General features: G+C 35.7%; 2 protein-coding genes across 4 annotated transcripts in view; one reads left to right on the top strand and one right to left on the bottom strand.

The window, feature by feature from the left end:
• Window positions 1–26,612, top strand: part of Ralgps2 (Ral GEF with PH domain and SH3 binding motif 2) — a 126,829-nt gene that overhangs the window by 75,216 nt on the left and 25,001 nt on the right. For all 3 annotated transcript variants that reach the window (XR_007212511.1, XM_048356770.1, XM_048356769.1), the window contains exons 9-10: window positions 23,223–23,360; window positions 24,763–24,853. Coding sequence is in view for 2 of the 3 variants with exons in the window: in XM_048356770.1 (XP_048212727.1) it covers window positions 23,223–23,360; window positions 24,763–24,853 (229 nt within the window). In the remaining variant the exon portion in view is untranslated. The remainder of the gene's footprint in view (window positions 1–23,222; window positions 23,361–24,762; window positions 24,854–26,612) is intronic.
• Window positions 1,142–19,970, bottom strand: Angptl1 (angiopoietin like 1). Its single transcript, XM_048356771.1, has 5 exons — window positions 19,617–19,970; window positions 14,858–15,706; window positions 6,782–6,975; window positions 4,037–4,307; window positions 1,142–1,642 (listed from the first exon to the last, which is right to left on the bottom strand). The coding sequence occupies exons 2-5, from the start codon at window positions 15,678–15,680 to the stop codon at window positions 1,455–1,457; spliced, it is 1,476 nt and encodes a 491-aa protein (XP_048212728.1). The 5' UTR covers window positions 15,681–15,706; window positions 19,617–19,970; the 3' UTR covers window positions 1,142–1,454.

Raw genomic sequence — 26,612 nt, 5'->3', positions numbered from 1 at the left:
TTTAAGTGAAATGCTTGTAGTTTTGTCCAGTAAATGGGATACCTCATACATTTTTATTCTTGAGCAAAATCTCAGGAGATTTCTTTTAAATTTTAACATAAGTGAATTAAAGGAAGGTCAGTTCTACGCAATGAATATATTCCTGGGAGACAGATCCCTAATAAAGATAAGAGTTTGCAAAGCATTAGGGTCTGTGCCCTTCTCTCCCTCCTTCCTTCCTGTCCCTCCTTCCCTCCTTCCTTCTTCTCCCTATTCTCTTTTACATACTTCCCTGTTCCACCACCACCACTCCCCCCACCCTTCCATTACACTTCCCATGAAATTAGCACTTTGGACTAGCCAAACCCTATGGTTTCTGATCTGAAGCTATTGAATCCTCAGTGATGTGAAAACACTTTAACAGTTCTTCGAATTTTTTTTAGTGAGTGCCACCTGTAAATATACTCTAATAATACTACAGCTCCCCAGATTCTTTGACTTGAATAGCAATGCGATTTTTTCCCCCCAGTACTGGAGATCATCCCAGGACCACTTACTTTCTAGACAAGCACTCTACCACTGAGCTGCATCCCCAGTCTGCAGATAATTTTTTTTTTCTAAAGTAAGGATTGTTAAATTAGAAGGAAAAGAATGCAAATAAATTCACTTAGAATGAAGCATATAAGACATTGGCACATTGGTTTTATAACTATATTAAACAATATAACTACATAAAACTATACTAAATTTACTATAAAAGTATATTTCAGAGGTTTTAGTATTCAGCATATCACATGAAGATAATATTGAAAATGTATATGTCTGCTTATTTTTGATAAATTTACCATGCAAATAAGCATTAGTACTTGTATTATTTTAAAATAAGCATTTTAACATTCTTAGTCACAATTTTCTGGGGGAAAATCATTAAGAGTTCAGATTCAGTCATTAAATGTGAAAGACAAATATGATTTGAAATTTTCTCAAATTTTTATTCAGTAGAAAAAATGGATTTTTTTACAGCAAAACTAGAGGCTTCTCTAATTTCTTGTCTTTTTTTATAAATAAAATGCATTACTTAGCTGAAATCTTAGAATTATTTTTCCATTGCAAGTTAAAATAATTTCATAATTTTAAAATAATTGTTAAAGATCTTGAACATGTATTTTGATTTAAAATAAAACTAAGATTTGATTTATATTGTGACAAATATTTACATTTAGAACACAAACTTTACCTGTATTCAATCAATATAACTTTAAAAAATAAGTAGGATATTCATACAAATCATCTCAAGCAGAATTTTGAAGGAAGATGAAAGTATATTCATAAGTCCTTTTTATAGTTATGGTAAAACTAATTTTACAAATTTCTTGTGTAGAAATTGTGCAAAGTAAGAGACATAAGACATTTACATTTGGAGGGAACTAAAAATTACAGAATTCTATGCTATTTAAATTGGAGACTATCTCTCTTCAGTCAATAGGTCTGACCATCATCTGAACTGCTCTCAAGGAGTATGACCCGCCTCTGTATTCAGCCCAAAAAATTCCATCTTGGTGCTTGCTTCTATAATGACCTCCTCTGTACCATACTCCATTGAGGTTAGAATGTGCACAGGCATTGTACCACCAGCCTCCTTTATGAAAGTGAGCGCAGTTTCCTGGGAGGAAAAACACAGATGTCAAAGTAAAAGTAAAAGGTCCTTGGCCAGTAGGTATTGTACATTTAGAACAGTTCTAATTTGAGCTTCTTTTAATGAATTGTTACCTTTAACATATTTTATTTACTCTATTGTTATTGTATCCTCTATTTGAAAGAGCCCTTGAATTGCCCTTTTTATTTTACTTTTTTTGCTGTAATATGTACTACTTTCTTTAAAAAAAAAAAAGCATTCCATTTTCTAGCCAATTAAATGAGAAATACAAAAAGAAAAATAGTAGGAAAGGAATGATAGCAAATTGATTAAAGCAGAGGGTAAAGTTTGAGAAAATCTGACTTTCAAAGTAGCAAAAAGAAAAAAAAATAGTTCTGTCTCTGCATAGTGATGCCTCCTCTAATCCCAGCCCCATTAAGAGGCAGGGAATGGGAAAATTGAGTCAAAAAATTACTATTTGAGGCCAGCCCAGGCAAAAAGTGAGAACGTCCTGACATCTTAACAGCAAACAAACAAAAACCAAAAACCTGGCTGTAATGGTATTGTGTATTACTATTCCCCAGTTATGTGGGGGGAAGCACAGGTAGAAGGATCATGATCCAAAGGCCCCAACTGTAGGCAAAAATGGATACCCTATCTGAAAAATAACTAAAGCAAAAAGGACTGACATTATGGCTCAAGTGAGAGATCACCTACTGTTAGCACAAGACTTTGAGTTCAAACTCCAGTACCACCAGAAAATAAATATGAAAGTAAATAGAGGGGCTAGGAATGTGGTTTAGCACTAGAGTATTTGCCTAGCATGCATGAAGCCCTGAGTTCGATTCCTCAGCACCACATGAACTGGAAAAAAAAAAAGCTGGAAATGGTGCTGTGACTCAAGAGGTAGAGTGCTAGTAACCTTGAGCAAAAGGAAGCCAGGGACAGTGCGCAGGCCCTGAGTCCAAGCTCCAGGACTGCCCCTTCCCCCCAAAAAAGTAAAATAACATAGCTCTACCAGTAATTAAATGGGTTTCTGTAAACAAAAAAAAAATGTATCTTGTATTGTCACATTCTCTCTCTTTTGCCATTGTAAAATAGATTAAAAGAAAAACCTATATACAGCCAATTTTTTTTTTTTGCCAGTTCTGGGCAAAGTAAATAATTGCATTTCTGTTTTACTTGGACTTAGCTCCTTGCACTTGCTGAACAGTCAGGCTCTCCACCATTTAAGCCATACATCCAGCCTTTGTGCTCATTACTTTTCAAATAGTGTCTCACTTTTCTGCCTAGTTGGCCTAGATCATGATCTTTCTATTTATACTTCCTATGTGGTTAAGATGACAGATATGTACCACCATGCCTAGCTTTTTATTAGTTGGGATGGGAATCTTTTTGTCTAGGCTTCCTTCTTCCCTCCCTTCTTCCTTCCCTTTTCCTTTCCTTCTCCTCCCTCCCTCCCTTCCTTTCTCTTGTCCTGGGGCTTAAACTCAGGGCCTGTGCACTAGTGCTCTTCCACTGAGCCACAGCTCCACTCCAGCTTTTTAGTGGTTAATTGGAGATAAGAGTCTCACGGAATTTTTTCCCCACAGCCTGGCTCCTGAACCATTATCCTCAGATTTCATCCTCTTGAGTAGCTAGAATTACAGGCATGAGCCACTGCTGCCCAGCAAACTGCAGTCTTCTTGATCTCTGCCTACCAGGTAGATATGATTACAGACGTGTGCCGCCATGCCCACCTTATTGTTTTTTAGTCAGTGACAGAAATTTTATGAGAATTTAAGATTGTATGGATGGTTGATTTAATTTGATCTTTCTAATGACAATATCAGTTTTCCCTCTGAACCAAGCTATTTAGCTATTGTTAAACCACACTTTACAATCACTTTTCTGTTCCCTTCTAAAAAAAAAGTTCTTACACAAAATGGCTTACATCCTTTACTCCTCACAGGTATTTACTCAAGTAGTGCCTTCTCACAGTAGCTTTCTCTGGATAACCCATTTTACCACCTACCCCAGGCCCTGACCCCACCACTTTCTTTTGCTTGTTTGATTTTACTTTTCTTAGAGCTATCTATCAATACTCAATAAATCTCTTAAACGTTAACTCCAAAGGAGTGAAGCTTTCTTAATTGTGCTGTCTCCAGCACCTTCAGCAGAGTCTGGCAGCATGTCTCGGGTGTCTAGGTAGTATATGAATTTAAAGCAGAGTTTGGTTTTTACTGTTTTTGTTTTTCTCTAGATCCTTGCCCTTCCCAAATATCACACTTTAAGATCACCTTATAGAAGAGATCCCCAAAGTTAGGTTCAAAATGGTGGTTCATATGATCTTTCTAAAACGATTTTACTTGCATATACCTCAATAACTAGATGCTATGTAATGTACAGAAAGTGACAACTATACAAATAATGTTTTCATACCTGCATACATGTCTTTGTCTCTGTCCAGTGTGGTGAATTGTTTACCATTATGCCACATCATAGAATCCCCTGCATTTCCCTGGTAAGTTCCCAGGCGCAGTCTATAGAATTCACTTTCAGGTTCCAGACGAAAGCTACTGTATTCTGCATACACCTTTTTATCACTCCAGTCTTCTAATTCAATCAACAATTTATAATTGTCTTGATTACTAAGCTTATAGATATTTTCCAGTCCAAGCCAATATTCTCCATCAATGTTTCCAAACCCTTTCTGTTAATAAACAGATGAATGCATAAGTAAATATAGAGACAATAAACATTATTATAGAAAAGTGAACAATCAGTAGTTTACAGATAATGGCTATTTAAGTGGTAATATGAATTCTGCTTTAGTAGAGCACCTGGTTTTTATACACTCTATGTTGTCACTATGTTTTGCTTTAATATGTCATTATTTACATAGCTATTTTGAAATCCTGTGAGTAAAACAAAGGCCAAGAACAAAATTTATTTCTAGCTAGTAAAAACAGAAACTGGTAAACTCTAATAGATCCTTAGAAAGGAATCCTGATCTCTCATACTGCGCCAAGGAACATTTTTTTCCTTAGTGTATATAGATATTGTTCCCATCTTACTCCAACAAAGAATATCTAATATTGTTAAGGCCATTTAGTTAAAGCACTGCCAGGTATTTTAGAATAAGTGATCTTCTGTAGTTCTAAGTAAAATTAGATACGAAAAGATGAAGTACTAATCTTCCAAGAGTCTTCTTTGAACAAATATAATACTTGACAATTAAATGAGTTAATTAAATGAATTAAACTGTTATTTCATAAGCCTTTTGATATTTTAGGTATGCAGCAACATAAAGTTAGAAAACCAGATCTTAACACTGTAAGTGTATCTTCAAGAAGATTGTGTTAGAGGATTTTTTTTCTTCTACCTTTTGTGCTACTTGTTAAGATTTTACATCATTTTTGACATGGATATATTGACTGACAGTAGAATTTCACTTAAGAGTTAAAGTAAGTTTGCCTTATTTATGGACTTAATATATGTGATTTTGCCCAACTGTGGAAAGATTTTTTATTTATTTGTTTGTTTTGCCAGTCCTGGGGCTTGAACTCAGGACCTGAGCATTGTCCCTGGCTTCTTTTTGCTCAAGGCTAACACTCTACCACTTGAGCCACAGCCCCAATTCTGACTTTTTCTGTTTATGTGGTGCTAAGGAATCAACCCAGGGCTTCAGGCATGCTAGGCAAGCACTCTACTGCTAAGCCACATTCACGGCCCTTATTTATTTTTTTCTAATCAAAGGAAATTTCAAAAACAAAGCCTAGGCTCTTGTTGCTCACACCTGTTATCCTAGCTACTCAGGAGGATCACAGTTCAAATCCAATCCTGGCAGGAATGTCCTTGGGACTTTTTTTTTTTTTTTTGCCAGTTCTAAACTTGAACTCTGGGGCCTGGGAGTTTGAGTTCTTCTGCTCGAGGCTAGCAGGCTACCACTTTGAGCCATAGCTCCACTTCCAGTTTCACTTTCAGTTTTCTCATGGCCTTTCCTACCCAGGCTACCTTTGAACCATGATCCTTAGATCTCAGCCTCACTGTAGCTAGAATTGGATTACAGAAGTGAGAAGTGGGGTCCTGTAAGAGACTCTTATCTCTGATTAACCACCCACAAAAGCTAAAAGTAGAGTTGTGCCTTAAGTGGTAGAGCATTAGCCTTGAACCAAAACCAAAACAACAACAGCAACAATCCACTCAGAGACAGCTCAGGCCTTGAGTTCAAGCTGTAGGACCGCACTAAAAAAAGGAAAAAAAAAGTTGGCACTTCCATGATACTGTTGGGTTGATGCAAAGAAGCTCTCTCTACATCTTGCATCAGTTCTGGTTAAATTGTTTTGTGATCTGCTGAGTGTTTTCCTGCTCTTGATTTTCTGAAATATGCCTCTTAGAAAGTAAGGGAAATACTAGATTTGTTCAAAGGCAGTATGTCTTTAGTTGAAGTTGAATACATTTATGGGAAAAATGAATCATGGCATATTTAGTACTATATTGAACTTACTGTATTCTGAGCATGTATGGAACCATATACCCTGAGATCCGGTGTCTACCTTATTCACATTTGACCTTCAGTTTTGCATGAGGGACTAGCCTTCTAGAAGATATAATCTTTCTTGCCATCTTTAAACTATATCTTTAAGTTTTTAAATATATGTAATATATAATATATATTTCATTCATAAATTTAGCATTATGAACATTAAAATTCTTAGGAAAGACAAGTTGTTTTACTTGTTCAAAATTAATAACACATGTTCTAGTTTGAAATGAAAACCTAGTTGTATGTCATGCCCTCCCCCACCCCCCGCCAGCATGTCTTATGTCATAAACTCAAGAAAGGGCAACATTTTTACATTCCTATGTACTTATTTATTGCTAACTATGTTTGATGTTACAAATGTGATCATAAACAAAAACGGGGTTTTCTTAGGAAGTGGAATTAAGTGTCCTTGAAAACTATGTTTGTATATGAGTTAGTCATCCATACTGAAAAGGAGACCTCTTCAGTTAACTTTTTACATTTCAATTTTAAATTTAAAAGTAGAAAATAATCTTTCTGGCATGTAATTAATGAAAATCTGATGCATAGTTATTTATATCTTCTTTACTACATAGGGTGCCAACTATTGCAAAAACTACATGGTACCACTCCACCTGAGTCTGAACTCAGTGATTTACCTTATAATTTTCCCAGTTTCTGAAGAAGTTGACGGAGCCATCTGTCCTTTTCTGAATAACAGTCCAACCCCCAGGATCCAAACTGTTCTCACACCATAACTGCATTGGTCCATTGCTGTTTTCAGGCTTAATCATATAAATCCCACTGACTGAATGTCCGGCTTCTTTTGCTTGCTGACAGTCTTTGAATGGTCCTGTAAGGCAAATATTATTAATTACTAGAAAATCTAATATAAAAGATATTAGTTTAATGAAAATTCTTACCTTTTTTTCTTAATAGAAACCACTTTTTATAGTGTGCACAATACCAAATAAGTTGAGGTAAATTTTAAAAAGTAAATAGAAGCATTACTCAGTCAGAGTATACACTATTCAGAGCATTAACATGTTTTGTTCCACTCTTCTCTGCATTGTCCATAGACATTTTTATATTGGTATAATCCTAAACTAGAAAATGGGATTGACTTCTTTGGAGCAGAAGGAAGCTAATCCTGAGGCTGGAACTCAGGGCTTGGGTGAGCTATCCCTAAGTTTTTTTGCTCTAGGCTAGGGCCCTTAAGATTTGAACCACACTGTTTAGTGGTTAATTGGAGATGAGATTCTTACTGACCTGCATAAGCTTTGAACTGGAGGCATCAGATCTAAGACTCCTGAGTACCTAGGATTACAAGTGTGAACTACTAACACCCAACAGATTCAATTTCTGTGGAGCTATACTCTCTCCATACTGGCCTTATAATAGCTGTATAATGACTCTTTGATACATCAATGGTTTTTCCTCTGCCATTTGACTTTTGTTCCTGAAATTAATATTGTATCAAGTGACTACTTTTATTTTATTTATTTACTTACAAAGTGACTTCATTCTTACTGACTTTATTTTTCATATTTAATTATACAAATGCTATGGAATTTACGTGGATCAAGGGGATATCAACATACTTAGAGTTTCTGAAATGTTATTTTGGTGTAAAGCACTAGTCTTTGAGATATTTAGTGAATCTTGATAGTTTAGTAAGTTTTAGAAATGCTAAATACTAGGTTTCCCTTTTGGAAACTCAGAATATACATTTATTTATTAAAGACTGAGGAGGCCTGAAACAAAGAAACCAGATTTCCCCAACTTACGTTATCTCAAGTTTCCCCTACACAGCACTTAACAGGCCATATGAAAACATTTCAGGAATGCTGGCCTAAATGGCTTTCCAAAGCATTATATTAATTTATGACTACTGGTATTTTTTAATCAAATCTGTACTGCAGTCTTGTGATAGCTTACAGATGTTCTACTAATATAATAGCTAAGATTGTGATAACCTTACTCTTCTACCCATTTATTTCTAGTCCTCATGTCTCTGCTTAGCACTGCTGTGCTGCATTTGCCCTATAGATATTTCACAGTCCTAGATATTCTCTGTATTTTAAATCAACTATTAAATTACTTTCTCCTCTCCTCTTCTCTTTCCCTTTTCTCCCCCCAGCTCCCAGTGCTTATTAGAGTTTGAGTGCAGGGCCCCATACTTACTAGGCAAGTACTGAACCTTACCTATAGTCTCTCAAATTTTTTTAAATGACAACTCATTTTGTAAAATAATTTGTAGTGTCTCAGCTTAATTCAGTTCCTTTTTTATTTCATTTTTATTTTCATATTTTATTTTCATTTTATTTCATACTTTATTTTATTTCATTTTCATTCTTGACACAGGAGTGAAATTTAGCTAATAACTTAAGAGGTACTTAACACATCTATGCCTATTTGATGAAGAAACAATTGACAAATATGCAGTCATTTCTACTGAAAAAAATAATGCATTTCAAACTGTCAAATTCTGCAGATACCAACACTAGTAATAGTTGGTTTTAGCTGTTAACATTCTTTGTTGGCTTTCTCTTGGGGCCTGAACTCAGGGCCTGAGCACTGTCCCTGGCTTCTTTTTGCTCAAGGCTAGCCCTCTACCACTTGAGCCACAGCGCCACTTCTGGCTTTTTCTGTATATGTGGTGCTGAGGAATCGAACCCAGGGCTTCATGTATGTGAGACAAGCACTCTACCACTAGGTCTTATTCCCAGCCCATTAACATTCTTTGTATTTAGTTATCCTTACTTATGGCACAAAACATGCTTGGGGGGAAAAAATCTCAGGCAAACCATTATGGCCTCTTTTACAGGTGTTATTCTCCTTTTATCTTGAGTCACAAGTGAATCATCTTGTATTACAGAAGCACATATTATAGTTCAGTCAGAGAAAGGTAGAGAGCCTGCATTTCAAAATTTCTCATGTGGGAGTGAGATGGAGGGAAAGAGAAGAGGGATTCCCAAACCCATACTGAGGCTACTTTGTGTAATACAAATAGTATATTTGTTTACTCATATTCATACTTATCTTTTGGTGTGCATCCATAGTTTGAGTCCACTTAGGCACTCATATTTGTTTAATTAAATGGTTCCTAGTAATAATGGTTTCCAGAATTTCCTTGTTTCTGTACTATTATTTTTGTATACCATATCTATGTATTACATTCTAGAACTAGTCATATTTTAAGACTCAAGAATTAGAGTCGAGAAGGAGGTTGAGATGTAGCAAGAAAAGTGCCCCTACTGATGACATCCTACTTCATTAGAGTTGAGCAGAGCGCGTGGTAATTTGCCCTTAGCAGGCAAGCACTGTTCCACTTGAGCTACACTTCCAGTCCTCAGAAGAGCTTGATATGACAGCGAAGTTACAAGTTTCTTATGTCGGAAATAAATTAACTGCTAATGCTTAGAGTTCTTCAGATAGACTTTAGAGACCTTGTTAGCAATGTGGAATCTTCTGAGACAATTCTTTTAATTAGGGTGGATAAACTTGGAGGGTAAACTTGTCAGCATAATTTCTGAGCTACCAGTTTCAGGAAAGTAATTAATTTGAACTAATAGGAAGCATTCCAAATTGTAAACAATCTCAATATTCTGTAATTTAAAGTAAGCTTGACAGTAGAACACATCTCTAATTTCTAATGGCTATGTCTCAAATTTAACTTTGGGTTTTTTGTTGCCTGTCATTGGGCTTGAATTCAGGGCCTGGGCACTGTCCCTTGCTCAAAGCTAGCACTGTGTGCTACAGCTCAATTTCTTGCTTTTTTTTTTTTTCTTGGTAGTTAATTGGAGATAAGAGGCTCAGACTTTCTTGCCCAGGCTTGCTTCAAACTGCTAGCTTTAACTTTGATGCTTACTTCTTGCATCTCCATTTGTCTAACATGACAAGTAAAGAAAGGCACATAAAAAGAAATATACCCCAAAATGTAAGAAGGATAGTCAGACTACAATACCATATCAAGTACTGTGTACTTTCACACATTACCTTATTCAGTCATCCAACAACCTCCATCAAAAAATAAAATCTTGCCAGGTGCCCAATGGATCATGCCTATAATCCTAGCTACTAAGGAGGCTGAGATCTAATCATGATTGGAAGCCAGATCACGATTGGAAGCCATCCTGGGCAGCTCAGGCCCAGAGTTCAAGCCACAGGATCAGCAAAAATATAAATAAATAAAGCCTCCACAAGAAAGACAAATAGACCTCAGAAAAGCCTGGCTTAGAACACAGGTTTCCTGAAATTTAGAGCTATGTCTTAAATGTGAAGGGACTGCCTTAACTCCACTCATCTACAAGGAATGAACTTTTTGTAGTTAGGATGACGTGTACAGAACCACACCCAGCTTCTTCATTGAGATGGGCTATCATACACCTTCTCCCCAATATGAGCCTACCACTTAGGTATGATAACAGAAATGTGCCATGATGTTTAAATATTTTTGAGAAGGTTATTGCTTGGGAAGAGGTTTCTAAAACTATTCCACCTAAGCTTTTCAACAATCCTCTTGATCACAACCTTCTAGTAACTAGGACTATAAGCATGAGCCACTGGACCTGGCTCATCAGTTGCCTAATTCAGTTATATCCTTGGCCTGTTGATACTGTTGTACTTACTTATACTGAAAGGAATCTAGCAGGATATAATGTGCTAAATACTTTCTTGAAGGTCTTTGGGATATAAATATAAAATGTTATCAAATCAGCTACCATTTATTTGGCATCTACTAGTGACACAATATCTGTCTACTAGAAAGGAATATATAATATAAGGTATTAGACATACTAGGTTTACACCTAAAGGTAACTGATAAATCAAGAGGAAATAAGGAAAATAGGAAGGAGAGTTCCACTCAGAAGTCATCTGAGCAGTGGTGATACATGTATGTTACAGAATGTAGAGGTATATTCATAGAGATGAACAGGCCCTTCAAATCTTAGGAGTCAACAAGGGCTTGAAGGAAGATTTTTAGTTATACTCATTCATTCATTCATTCTGAGTCATCATTTGAGTGGGCAGATGTCATGAAAATATTTAAGAGAAAATGAGTAGATGCATATTATTTTTTATTTTGTTATGGTTTGTGAATTAAGTAGAAAAAAGCTAGCAACGTAAGCTTCTTTCTTTAGAAGAGGATATTATTCTTAGACTATGAAAATTGGACTTCTTTTGTGAGAACTTACTGAGCAGACATGTGACTAGTGGGCAGTTGAAAATGAGTCTTTTGCCAGCGTAGAATATATTTTGATGGAAAATGTCAAGTTAGACCAGTTGGCAGGTATTACAAAGTTCTTAGAAAAACTAGCAGTTTGGGTGCCAAGAACTGTTGTAAGCACTGAAGTGTTAAACTCCAAAGCACTATTACTATTCCCCAATTACAAATAAGGAAACTGAAACACAGGAAAACTATCCACCCAGTTATATAATCAGTGACACATGAATTCTCTCCTAGTTAGTCTCATAGGTAATTTGAATATAAGTTATAGATCTGGCTCAGAATTAGAAATGAGATACATGGGTAGAATTCAGTTGACCTGCATGTATAAGGTAAGTAGGAAGTGTCAAAGATGGCCCAAGCTGGGGCTGGGAATATGGCCTAATGGCAAGAGCGCTTGCCTCCTACACATGAAGCTCTCGGTTCGATTCCCCAGCACCACATGTATGGAAAACGGCCAGCAGGGGCGCTGTGGCTCAGGTGGCAGAGTGCTAGCCTTGAGTGGGAAGAAGCCAGGGACAGTGCTCAGGCCCTGAGTCCAAGGCCCAGGACTGGCAAAAAAAAAAGATGGGCCAAGCTAATTCAGATATGGTTGATAACATAAAGTACAAAAACCCATTTGATTTATAAGTTTTATTTATAGAAATTCATCCTAAGGATATAACCACATAAAAATAAAAAGGAGAGGGGCTGGGGATATGGCCTAGTGGCAAGAGTGCTTGCCTCGTATACCTGAGGCCCTGGGTTCAATTCCCTAGCACCACATATACAGAAAACGGCCAGAAGCGGCGCTGTGGCTCAAGTGGCAGAGTGCTAGCCTTGAGCAAAAAGAAGCCAGGGACAGTGCTCAGGCCCTGAGTCCAAGGCCCAGGACTGGCAAAAAAAAAAAGATGGGCCAAGCTAATTCAGATATGGTTGATAACATAAAGTACAAAACCCATTTGATTTATAAGTTTTATTTATAGAAATTCATCCTAAGGATATAACCACATAAAAATAAAAAGGAGAGGGGCTGGGGATATGGCCTAGTGGCAAGAGTGCTTGCCTCGTATACCTGAGGCCCTGGGTTCAATTCCCTAGCACCACATATACAGAAAACGGCCAGAAGCGGCGCTGTGGCTCAAGTGGCAGAGTGCTAGCCTTGAGCAAAAAGAAGCCAGGGACAGTGCTCAGGCCCTGAGTCCAAGCCCCAGGACAGGCCAAAAAAAAATAATAATAAATAAATAAAAATTAAAAAAAATAAAAAGGAGAAAAGAAAATACTCAGATTCAAGTGGCTCATACCTATAATCCTAACTATACTCAAGAAGCTGAGATTTGAGGATCAAGGTTTGAAGCCACAGTTAGAAAAGTTTGTGAGACTTTTGTACCCAATAAAACACCAAAAAAAAAAAGCCCAAAAAGCCATAAGTAGAGCTGTGGGTCAACTAGAAGAGGGCGCAGGGTCAGTAGTTCAAGCCTCGTGACTAGAACAAAACAAAGGCAGGGGAAATACCTTTCAAAAGTTACAAAAATATTTATTACAATGTTTGTGAGAAAATAAATACAACTTGAATGTTACTACCAAATGTTAACAATTGGTTATGTCTGAGTATTTGACCTATCTCATGAAGCTTTTTGTTTTGTTTGTTTTTTTGTTTTTGTTTTTTTGCCAGTCCTATGGCCTGAGCACTGTCCATGAACCCTCTCTGTGCTCAAGGCTAGCAGTCTTATCACATGAGCCACAGCGATACTTCTGGCCTTTTCTGTGTATGTGGTACTGTGGAATTGAACCAAGGGCTTCATGTATGTTCGGCAAGCACTCTACCACTAAGGCACATTCCCAGTCCTCATGAAGCATTTTTTTAAAGATTATTACTTCCTTGATTTTCTTCATTAAATAATATTTTGCCATGGGTTGTTTGCTTGCTTGCTTGCCTGCTTGCTTACTTGAAGACACATCTTGCTGTGTACCCCAGAATGGCATTGCTTGAACTTAGGATACTCCTGCTTCAGTCTCTCAAGTGCAGGGGTACAAGGAGTGTGCCATCATGCTCAGTTTGTATTATTTATGTAGTGATACTTTCTAAGAGAGAATGCTAGTTTGGAGATAAGATTATTTTAGGGTTTATTTACTACATCAGGCAGTCATCGAGTGCCTTCAATATGATGAGCAGAAGATGCTGAACTTGGATCTGGCTAAGTGTCAATATGGAATGATGAACATGAAGGTCACTGTCTTACAGAAACATTCCATCATAGAGATAATAAGACTCAGTAACATCAGCATAATATTATACAGAAAATAGTTTAAGACATAACTCATGGTTTTGGGAAAGGACTACCTAGGTATGAATCTGGAACGCACAACATTAGCCTCAGACGCCTTCAGTTTAACCTTAATCTCATAATTGACAAGAATTCATACCAGGGGAACCAATGGTAGAATGTCAGTGGCTGACATCTAGATTTAGTTCGAAACAAGAAAGAGAGCGCTATTCAGAAGTCATCTGTGCAACGGTGATACTTGAGCCTTGAACATATATAAAACCTTTAAAATAGAGTATCTTAAGAGAGATTTCAATGAAACAACTAGACAAATAAGAGGAATCAGAATATTATATCATCGAAGCCCAGGAAAGCAGAGATGTGAGTGTTCAGTGGTATCAGCAGCTGCAGAGAAACATCCGCTTTGTGTGTAGTTCTTCCCTGCTTTTGTGTTTGTGACATTTAAAGTTATTTCATAGTTTATGTATAGTTTTATATACCAACTTTTCAATAGGTGAATCAGTGTGATTTACTTAATTTTTTTCCATTTGGATATTTGGATTTTCCCTTCATTTTAAAGAAGCAAATTTAATAGCATATGAGAAAATGAACACAAGTATAAAAATAAATGAAAGGTATTCATTCAGAAAGTTAACAGTGAAGCCAGGTGCTGTGGCCAATGTCTGAAATCGTTGCAGCTCAGGAGTGTGAGATACGAGGATTGGGGTTTGAAGCCAGCCAAGGTAAAAAAAAAAAAAAAAAAAGTCTCTTTGTTAACTCCCAAAAAGTCAGAAGTGGAGTTGTGGCTGAAGTGGTAAAGCACCAGCCTTGAGCAAAAAAGCTAAAGAACAGTTAGGCCCTAACTGGAGTTCAAGCTCCAGTACTGGCACACCAAAAAAAAGCCCTCAAGAAGTTATCAGTGAGTATACTAAAATGAAACAAAGATGAATTAATTATTCATCTATTTTCTGGGCACTTAGATCCAGGACTAATAATGAAGAGGAATGAATGAAATTAAGAAATAAAGATAAGGATTTTAGGATTAAGTCAAGGGTGTTTTTTTATGGCAGTGAAAACACATTTATTTGACTACAGGAGACAGATTGTTGTTTAACTCCTGACATGAAAGAAAAATAGAAATTTTAATTTATATCTATATCACCACCAAAATGAAAAAATGTTTATTATGAGCATTGTTTTCTAAGTACTGAAATATATTTATCCTCATACTTCCATTTTTACCAAAAGAGTTAACTCACCTTCATTGATGAAAGTTACAGGTGGTATCTTGAAAGGGCTTTTGGTGGGAGAAGTTGCCACATCAGGTGGTGGCATTAAGTCTCTGGGATAACCTGGATCCCTCTGTATTTCATTGCCTCCCATAAGACCAGGAGTGTACTGATGACTGGTAGGTATGTGTTGTGGCACTACCTGGACAAGAGGGGGAGACACATGGGTGTCTTGTCGGGAAAATATCCTCATGCACTGCTCCTCCAACAGAGTGATCATCACAGACTGGTTATTGACAAGATGAGTCAAGGAGGCATATTTGACTTCTAATTCCCTGTACCTTGTTGCCATCTTCAACATTTCTGTGGTGACATTGAGGATTTTATTTTCCAGTTGGGAAAGTTCAAGTGAATTGTCCCTCTTACGGATAATCTCATGTAATAGTTGCATATAGAGTTGGGTAACACGAGAGTTCATGTTACGACTTTCTTTTCTCAGCAGCTTTACCTCATTGACAATGTTTCCATCTACATCCACCACCAGTTGCAGAACATCTATCTCTCGCTTCTGCCTGGAAAGCACATCCTTCAGGTTTTCAAGATCCATCCTGGTGATCATGTCTTTAATGGTACCTGAATCTTGCCCTTTAGTATTGACACAAATTGGCCCTGTTATTTTTTGTTCAGGTACCAGGAATGTGTATGCACATTTCTTTGCTTCCTCTTTACCATCTGTGGCACGAGGGTATCTCCTCTGGGTTATTTTTTTAATTTTGAACTGTCCTCCTCTGCAATGTCCAGTGCCCATTAGGAGGAAGAATAGCACACCTAGGGTCCAAATAAAAGCCTTCATTTCGAAATGAAGTTGTATAACGATGTCTTTTGAAAAACAAATCAACGAAGGGAAAAAGTTAAAAAAGAATTCATATTAATCTATATTTAAAGCCAATAATAGAAAAAACATCTAAGGGAAAACAGTATTTCATAGATGTTAATAAATTAGAATTTATTGATTTCTTAATATTAAGTTATAGTACTTTGAACAGCTGTTCAAAGATTAGATTTCAGAGAATAGCTCTGGCAGCTACCCTCTTACAACTAATGCTTTTTGTTTCCAAGTTCATTGTGCAGATGTTTTTTCATACCCATCCTATGCAAAGGCACACTGGTAGGTGCTTTTAAAACCTAATAAAATACCTTTCTTTAGAAAGCTCACTTTAGACTATCTCTTAAGACTATAAAAATGATATATAATATTTATAAGGTATTAATTAAAACATTCTTGCCAAACTAATATTTCAATTACGAGGTAGCTTTACTAGCCCAATGTTTCAAATGTCTACCATGCAATTTCAAATAAATTGGTCCTCTGAAATAAAAATCATGTGTTTTAAACATTTAAACAAATAGGAAATCCATTTTGCATCTTAAGCGTATTTGTTTTTGCAATGTCTGCTTTTGGGACAGGTGACAGGTTTAAGAATGATAGAATGAATGCTCTCAGTCATTATTGTGGGTAATTGTGTCTGAGTTATAATCATATATATGCTCTAAGCTTATAGGTGATTTAGTAGATGTATCCTATTAAGAGGTTCAGAGTTGTATTTTACTAAAATATTAGTAACTTTGTCCAAGTATTATCAAAGAAATAAACTATTTATAATTAAATATAAAGACCTCTTTAGCACCCATGTGCATGTTTCTAATATTAGAAACAGGTACAGAACTCAGGTTCCCTGGCCTTCAGTATTTATAGCAGCAGCACATTTGCCAAAATGTATACTTAGAATATTTTATGTTCACTGTAGAGGATGAAAAATGTGTCTTCTTTATTGTCTTAATTCTTCTGAGGAAACACTGGAACTATTTCCAAGAGCTAAGAGTTCATTTCTTTTTTTTTAGTTACCACTCAGAAGAGTAGAACAATAGATGGGGAGGCTAGGTTTACTCACTCAGAATCATAAGCAAGCTGTTGTATTACATCACCTTCTCAACTCTTAAACTTGATTCTGTAATTTTTAAGGATGGTAGTGAATACCCCCAAGAGCTTTTTCTTTTAGTCTCATGACACTTTGTTTTCAAGAAACTTTTCTTCCTAACTACTTGTTTCTTAATTTGAAAAGTCAATTTCAAGTTATTTGTAACTACATATCAGTTCCAACACTATGACAGGCTCTTTACATATATTAAATTATTGACTTCTCACCACAACCCTGCGAAGTAGAGAATTATAGTCCCTATTTTCTGATGAGTAAGTTAAGTACCTTATCAGTAATGACACAGCTTTTAAGAGGTAGAGCCAGACTTGGAACCTAAACAGAAATCTCCAAAGTTGATATAATCAGCTATTACCTATATGGCACCATATTCTAAGATATTTTATTTCAAGAGCAAAGTTTTCTACTACTGCTTTTTTTAGACCTCCCATTCTTATTCTAGTTATGTCATTACTACACAGGAGTCCTTGTGTATTTCTTGCTTTTTGTAGGCCTTTTCTGGCTTGCATCTATTTTTTTTTTGTATTTTTGACCCATTACTTAATTATACAAAGTACTTGGAAGTCATTTTTGTTAGAATTTGTTTCCATCACATTTTTTTGTTTGTTTTTGTTTTTTGCTATCATTTGTTTCCCTTCATCTGTGTTCTGTCCGCTCATGTTTGTGTGACCTAACTTGCTTTATCAGCGAAGCAGTCTTTTTAGCTGTAATTCTAACGATTGCTGCTATTTACTTTGTCAAAAAGCATATCTTATTTTTTTGTTTTCAGTTGAGTAATATGTTCAGAATGGATAGAGAAGGAAAATGGAGAACAAGACTACATCAATGTCATTGGAGAACAACAAATAAAAATGCTAATCTTTATTAAAATAAAAGATTTTTTGTATATATTGCTTTAGGTCATTGTGGTTCCTGTAAAATTAAGTCCTAAGTTAGTATTTAAAGGAGGAAACTAAACATTGTTTCTTATTTTAAAATAATTACCTTTGTCCTTTCAAAAAATAAATTTTGTCTTTTAAAACATAGCAAAAGAACCACATTGCTCAAGTAGTAGACTAGCTACGTCATTAGTAAAGAACTTTTAAGTGTGCTATTACATTTTCTAAAAATAATTCTTATTTAATATTTTTCCACATATGTTCAGTTTTAAAAGTGAAAGACCCATAAATCTGTGTTACCTCATAAAACCTTTCTGTATATGTTAAAGTTTTCCTCGATCCCAAGAGAATGTTATAAATTGGTTACAGTATACTTAAGTTTAAGTCTATGTCTTTTCTTGGCTGGTTTTTAGTAAAGAAGAAAAAACAAAAAGCTCTGTGCAGTTGGATTAATTTTCTCAGTACTCTTTCTTTTCGTAGTTGCCACATTGCCAGCTGTTAGAGAAAATAAAAGCCAAGATCCTACTTCCCTTCAGATGGTAAACTCATAGAGGTATTTAATTGGCTGTGTCACACTCTAAAAACAGGATGAGGCAGTGAGGTTAAATTCATTGAAGTTGTGTTAGACAGAACTTCTAGATTGTGAATTGTGCTCTATGCAGAGATTTGAGAATGAACAGTCTCATCCTCTGAATACAATTCAGAAAGAAGTTAATTATTAGCCATATTTTTAGGTTTCAGATTGATGTTTGGCTAAGGCATTATGAAGAACTGAAGCTTAGTTGAGATCTTGCCCTTTTCATAGCAAGCTCAAGCAAGGAAAGTGACCCATATTTTATATCTTGTATGACTTGGCTATTTTATCAAAATCTTTTGTAACATAGTATTTAACCAAACTCTTCCCAATATTTAAGAGTTTTAAGTCTTTAAGCAAAGAATGTGAAAACAAAATTTTTTAAAATGTAAGCATTATGATTACCTGTTTGCTAAAAAGTCTTACTGTTAAAAGGTCAGTGTTTTCAAATCATAATAAACTCAAGGGTCTAGGTTACTACCAAGAACTACTAATTTTATATTTTCAACAATTCTCATAATAAAGCCCCCAGGTAGAATATTAATAAACAATTCTTATGTATAGTTACTAGAATTAGTTCTACCTAAAAGTAGTTATTGATCTTATAATCACTTTAAGTAATTATGTATTCTGGGCTCATATTTTCTATTGTTAATGTTAACTACTTACCTAATGCTTTTCATCAATTCTAACTTTTAATAAGGTTGAGATTTTTGTGGGCATACAATAAACTTTAGTTTTCTAATTGATTCAATTTTGTTACTCAAATTACTACTACAAGTAAACTTGAACAACTGTTTAAAAGTTTGAATTGTTGTAAGAAATACCATAAATTTATCTTAGGTCTGTGTAAGAATTTTGCTTAGTATTTTGTATGCTGTAATTGAAGCTTAACCCCTTTTAGTTATTTTTATATCATTTTAGCTTTGTTTTGTAACTGTACATTGGATCTGACAGTTTAGGTATATCTTCAATACCACACAAACTATAACTATAAGGAAATCATGTTTACAACTATTTTCTTTATCTTATGCTAAATCTTCAATATATAATCTGTTACTAAATAACCATTTTTCTAGACCATTTGTTTAGAAACCCAGCATGTACGTATCCATCTATAATGATATACATGAGATTGAACATCAGATAATCCATTGACTCATAAAATAGTGACTAGTTTTTACATGAAATTGAAAAACAAGGCTTTTTTTCATCTGAGATAAACTATAAAATATTTAAAGTTCTCGAATAGATTTTGAAGTTACTCAAACATGAATTTTCATTTTGATACATATGCATATATATAGTTTTGAATAAAAATAAAAGAAATATTAAAATACCTTTTTGTGTTGTTGATAAAGCGAATCCAGAAAGTTGCTGCCCTTTTTCTCGATTTTTAAAAATCAGTGTAGACGTTTGTTCATCTCTGAGTTAAGTGGCAACTGCATTTTTGTTGTGGATTGTTGAATCCAAGCACTAATAAGGACCTTTTCTTTTTGTAACATTAATTGATTGAATTTGACAAGCCACCTATGTAATTTTAAGTAGTGTAGTGAAGTTCTGGTCTGTGGGCTGTCTCTAATCCAGCAGTGAAAGCATTGTGGCTGCGCTCTGTCTGCCACATGGAGAAGTGCAGTAACCAGCTGCAGCTGACACAGGCTGCATACACAGTACCCCTGAATACTGATTCCCTCTTTTTCTCCGTAGGCTCAAGCTCAGCCCACATATTACGTCACCAAAAATTTGCCCGGCTAGCAGGGGAAATCTCCTCCTTAGGATTTCCTCTCTGTAGCCTTAAATAGGGTGGGGGTAGTGGGATCAGCAGGAGATTGAGTAGCTCTGAACAAGGGGAGATTGTGTGTAGGTTGAAAGAAGGGCACCATCTGGAAACAGACTATCATAGTTTAGCAGGCAATTATAAAACAAACATTTTAGTCTGTTGGCTAAAGAGCTTTTAAATTGAATACTGGGGCGGGGGGGGAACAGTACTCGACTTCATTTTAGTAGTTGCAAGCTGATGAGTTTTTTGTTGGGGCGAAAAAGAACTAGGTTTGTCAGGAGGCAGCCACCTAAACAATACAATTCTTTATAGACCAGAAGAGTTTTTAAACATTTAGTTGGTATTTCAGAAGATTTTAAACTTAGAAGAAACTTGTTGGTATACTATTATCTTACTAAAGCAGCTAAAACTGCTTTTATGTATACAAATGGATCCCTCTTGTCTAAATAAGGTCATTTTTGTTAGTACTTGATGTGTTGCCATTTGAAAACAAATGTAGCCCCGAAGTGAACAAAAAACCAGGGACCTCTGACTTCCACTAACTGTACTTAGACAAATCCTCACTCTACTCTGGCTGGGTTTCTTCTATGTAAATACAATGTTAGAGAGAGAACAAGTGTTATATACCAACTATATACTTTTCATTTCATCAAATCAAGAAGCATTAATTCAGTGGAATATGAGGAAACACTAATTTGGCTTTGTTCATTGATAAGTAGTACAATTAAGATTTAACTCAAATTATTATGCTGTCCATTGGGTTACATACTTGCCGAACGCTACTTTCAGGTAAAATTTGGGGCATCTACTTCTGATAGATACCATGTGCTTTCCTGATTGCAGTAGTTTGCTGTGTTTTTTTTCTCATTTTTCTCTTAGGCGCTATAGATTCACAGCCCTTGTTAAAGTCTGAGCTTAATTTTACTTTTTTCATAGAATTGTTGTTGTTTTTAATTCCTGTGTCATATATTTTAAAAGTAGGCCTGTAAAGGTAAATACACAAAATAAGAATGAAGCAGATTATATAAATAAATGAAGTAGACCAGAAGGTAACATGAAAATGAAGGGTATGATGATCTGGCATCCTAATGGTTTAAAGAGATCAGCTTTTCAGGAGTAGCTCATTGTGAACATGAAGGATTATGAGATAGTGTTGTAAGTTACTCCCATTTCTCAGGAAAAGTTAGTCATTTAGATTTTTCCTGTGTTTTTTTTTCCTAATTTTAAAAGCATTGGGACAGGTGGACAGCCAGCCTCTAGTCTCTGATAGAATACATTGCTCATCATTCAGTGATAGTTTTTATTTACCAGTTTAATTTGGGTAAAATACAAGGTCGAAAATGCCTTTTTCATTTGGGGACTTTGAGGGCTTTCTGTTAAGCAGTGAGTAGTAGTATAAATAACCAACATAGGAAATTGGAATGATAAAGTAGAAGAATATGGCATATGTTGGCCCATTGAATACCGCTTAAATCTCACTGTGCATCAAATTCTTCTCTAGTCTCATCAGCAGGGAATGATATTTTCATGCACAGAATCTTTGTAAAACTTTGATGCTACTGTTTTTTGGTCCAAACCAGGATTTGAACTCAGTATCTGATGCTTTTGCTCACTGGCTGGCACTTTACCTTCTGAATCGCACTTCCAACCCCTTATACCACTTTTAACATAGCCTATGTTGATATATATGTGCAAAGTACCTCAAGGAGCCTATTAGGTCTACTTAGGATGCTATAGTCCTAATCTAGTCTTTCACAAAAATTGACATCAAATATTACAGTAGCTAAAAGATAATTTATGCTTTTCAATAAAATCAGTACATCAATTTTTATTTAAATCATGAGATTTACAAGTGGATCAGGAAGATACAACCATTTCTAGAGATCATTGATAATAATAATAATAATAATAATAATAATAATAATAATACACATATACATAGGTAAGTTTCAGTGAACTTAAAATTGACCAGTTACAAAAATTGGTCAACATCTCTGGGACATGTCAGTAGACATATGTAATTCATTGGTAGTATTTTGGTCAGTGAATAATAGTCAATAATTTGTATCATTACTGTTCCTCACCAACTTAGGGAGTTTACAGGGGCCAAATGGAAACACTGAAGACAGAGTAGGCAGTATTTTTCCCCATTTTAAAGTCTTTCACAATTTTTCCTGACCCATATAAAGTTTATGCACGTTGGATATTTAAAGTAAATAATAAACAAGCATACCACTCCATGTTTCTCTTTCAAGGTGTTCGTTGGAGGGAGATAACAAAGGTGTTTTCTTTAGGAGGGGATCAGAATTGAAAGAAGAGTTGCTTTGACTCTAAAATAGGGTTTTAATGGGAGTATTGGCTGTGGGACTGAATCATAGAAAAGACTACGTTGTATGTTTGGAAGAAAGTAATAGTAATTACACCCAAAATCACAATATGCACTTGAAGAGAGAGAGGTTCTCTTCTGAGATTAGAAATGGAGGAAAGACTTTGGCTCTTGATTCATTTGAAGACATGGAGAAATAGATATTTAGGATCTATGACTGAAGAATACCTTATATACTCATGAAAAAGGAATTCTACAGAACTGCCATGGTCACCTTTTAGAGAGTATTAAGTACCACCTATTTTTAAAACATAATACACAAGATTGGGTTAGAAAGGTTAGTAACTTCAATTTGTAGTCATAGTAATAATCTCAGAAATCCAGTTGTATATATTTAAACCATATGATATTTCTACCAGATGGAGACAGTTTTCAAAGTAGTTAAGACTCAAATGTCATAATAATCTTTCTAGGCTGCCTAAATTAATTTAATCCGTTTAGGTAACAGTTGAATAGATGTAAAAACAAATTCAGAGATTAAAATGACTGTCTCTACCAAAATACAAAGGTGAAACTAACTAGTTCAGTGACTCAGCTTCTTTCCATTAAGTCCCCATAGGTGCTAAGGTTAATTGCTGATCGCAGCTAAAAATATAAGAAGACATTTATTATGAACATTGTTCATGTTCTGATCCCAACTCTGGAAACTTAAGTCCTGAATAGTCATATAAAATAAGTTAACAATATATTCTGATTATGGCATGTTCTCAAATGTATCTATAAATGTGCTTTTTCTCCCTGCTTCACTAGCAAGTATGAAAGCATCTCATTTTGTTTCAGGTATCTATTTGTCGGATTTAACATACATTGATTCAGCATACCCTTCAACTGGCAGCATTCTAGAAAATGAGCAGAGATCAAATTTAATGAATAATATCCTTCGAATAATTTCTGATTTACAGCAGTCCTGTGAATATGGTAAGTTTCTGAGGGATGATGCTAAGCTATTATACTCTGAACTTCATGATACACCTTGTTGGCCACTTTTCATTCCACAGGGAAGTACCACTTTCTTCTTTCAGCATTTACTAGTTAGCTTTCCTTCTCTTTTTCTGTTTGTTTATTTTTATGTTGAGCAGGTTGGCTTCTAATTCCCAGGTGCAAGCGATCCTCTTGCATCAGATTCCTGAGTAATGCATGCCTCACCATGCCTGGCATAAAGTGCTTTTAAGAATTGAAATGTTTTGTATTTAAAATTTGATATTGATAAATAGTTGAGTTTATATTATCCAAAGTATTTCAAATACATTTCAAAGCTAATTTTGCGTATATACATCTGCACTTGTAAAAAAAGGTGAGAAGCTTAAAGTGTAGAAGAATTGATAGACTCTTACTGAAATTTAAATATTCTTTCATTCTGTCCCCTTTCTTGATGCCAGTGTTGGGGCCTGAATTGATGGCCTGGCTCTGTCCTTGAGCTTTTTTGTTCAAGACTAGTGCTTTGAACTTGAATCACAGCTCCACTTCCAACTTTTGGGTGGCTAAATAGAGATAAGAGTCTCACAGATTTTCTTATCCAGGCCAACTTCAAATCACAGTAGCTCTTGAGTAGCTAGGATTACAGGTATGGGCCACCGGCTTCCAGCTTATTCTGTCCTTTGAAAAATGTTATTAATACTATGCCAGTTTCTATGCTAATTTAAACCTTTTCTGAAATTCACAATGGGTCGTGACTCACAGAGCTGGAAAACAGATTGTTTAAAAGAAAAATTAAGAAGAGCGCGGGTGGCTTATACTTGTAATCCTAGCTACTCAGGAGGCTGAGATCTGAAGGTCACAGTTCCAAGCCAGCCACGACAGAAAAGTCTCTGAGACTCTTATTTCCATTTAACCACCAGAAAACTAGAAGTGTTCTGTGGCTCAGAGTGGTCAAGCACTAGCCTTGAGCGAAAAGAGCTCAGGGGCAGCACCCAAGCCCAGAGTTTCAAGCTCCAGGACTAACCAAAAAAAGAAAAAGAAAAATTAAATACTTTTACTTATATACATGTATTTGAGGCTTAAGTATAATCACATTGAAGTCTCTGATTTTTTTTTAATCATGGAAAATTTGGAAGTCTGATTTTTTTTACCTTGAAATTTCTTAAATATGTAGAACTTCCTAATTGGAGCCCTTTAAGAAAAAGTCTGTCCAAACAGTGTGCAACTATACTTTTCTAAATTACTTTCAGCTTTAAATAAATTTATCAGTAATGTTTTTCTGAAGTTAGTTTCCGTTTTGGTATCATTTGGCCTTAATTTACCTTATGTTCCTCAGCTTAACTTAAATTTCTGGTTAAGATAAACTTTATAGATAAACAATTGTTTATCACATTTTGCCTAGATATTCCCATGTTGCCTCATGTCCAAAAATACCTGAACTCGGTCCAGTATATAGAAGAACTACAAAAGTTTGTGGAAGACGATAATTACAAGTAGGTTGGATCTTCAGAATTGGTTTCTACTTTGTCCTATCCTTCATTCTTCCATACCCATGTATTTACATCTAAATCCTACATCCTACAAGAGCCTAATCCAGTGTTACATTGACCAGTTCATATTTCCTTTTAGTCACTTGCTATAATTGAGTCAAACACACAAACGTTCATATTGGTTCATTCATTGGATTTTTTTTTTTTTTTGGTCATTCATGGGGCTTGAACTCTCTGGGCTTGGGTGCTGTCCCTGAGCTCTTCAGCTCAAGGATAACAGTCTGCCACTTGAGCCACAACACCATTTCCATTTTTCTGTTGGTTAATTGGAGATAAAAGTCTCATGGACTTTCCTGCCCAGGCTGGCTTTGAACCGAGATCTTAGATCTCAGCCTCCTGAGTAGCTAGCATTACAGGCCAGAGCCACCAGCACCCAGCCACTGATTTCTTTAAAGAGTATTTTATCTTTCTCAGCCTGTAGACAGCTGTTTGGTAATTCGAATTTAAACTTTTCCCCCCTGTATATTTATTCAGTCTTTATGGAAGTATATCTTTTAATAAACAGATTAATGAAACAGCCTATGAAATAGAAAAATTGCTCCTTTTTAATGGTGATTTTGTTTTGTTTTGTTTTGTTTTTGGCCAGTCCTGGGCCTTGGACTCAGGGCCTAAGCACTGTCCCTGGCGTCTTTTTGCTCAAGGCTAGCACTCTGCCACTTGAGCCACAGCGCCACTTCTGGCCATTTTCTGTATATGTGGTGCTGGGGAATCGAACCCAGGGCCTCATGTATACGAGGCAAGCACTCTTGCCACTAGGCCATATCCCCAGCCCTTAATGGTGATTTTTATATACACCTTGGAGATTGTTTTCATGGATTAAAACAGTATTGCAGCTTGTTGCCTCTTGAGTTAATAATTACTGTTTATTTTTCCAACATAGCACTATTCTTCCTTCTCTCCTTTATCAGAGATTTTAAAGGTCACTTTTGTAGACTAGGCACTAGTAGCTCACATTTGTAATCCTGACTACTCTGGTGGCAGAGATAGGAAGGACTGCTGTTAAAGGAAATACCTCACTCAATAGTTACAAAGACAGAGATGGGGATGATTGTGGTTCCAAGCCAGCCATAGCAAAAAGTTCTGGAAGCATGGCTCAAGGAATAAAACATCTTCCTAGCAAAGCATAAAGCCCAGAGTAGAGTTCAAACCACAGTAACACTCCCACCCCCCCCAAAAAAAAATCACTTTGCAAATAGGTGATATCTGTGTCTCTCTGCCCAATGGCAGAGCTTGTTTTTATAAAACTTAACCATTTTCACCTTTCAGTTTTAGTGTTTCATATTGACTGCCAGAATTCTTTCAGTAGGCTGGGGAAAAGAACTTATTTTTCATGAGGTTTCACAACTTTAGTTTGATTTGTTAATTAAATTTGTTTTATCTTTGTGATTTTGTTTTATAACAGAGATATGTTTTGTTACTCCAGCAACTCTTGAGCTCAAGCCTGCTGAGTATCTGGGACTGTAGACACTTTTCACCATGCCCAAATTTTTCCTTAACTTTATTCCATCAATTGTTCTCAAGCTTTCAAATTGTATTTGATGCCTTCTGGCATAAAGAACCAAAAAGAAAGCTGTTGATAAATAGTGTGTTTGGGGAGAGGATGAGAGGGAGGAAGAAACCCATAAAGAGGGTTATTTTAAGCAAAACATAATATATGCATGTCTGAAACACTATAGTGAAACACACTAGTGAAATGAATGCA

Source organism: Perognathus longimembris, chromosome 11 (assembly GCF_023159225.1).
Source record: "Perognathus longimembris pacificus isolate PPM17 chromosome 11, ASM2315922v1, whole genome shotgun sequence".
Classification (NCBI taxonomy): domain Eukaryota; kingdom Metazoa; phylum Chordata; class Mammalia; order Rodentia; family Heteromyidae; genus Perognathus; species Perognathus longimembris.
This window is presented reverse-complemented; position numbering and strand designations above follow the sequence as displayed.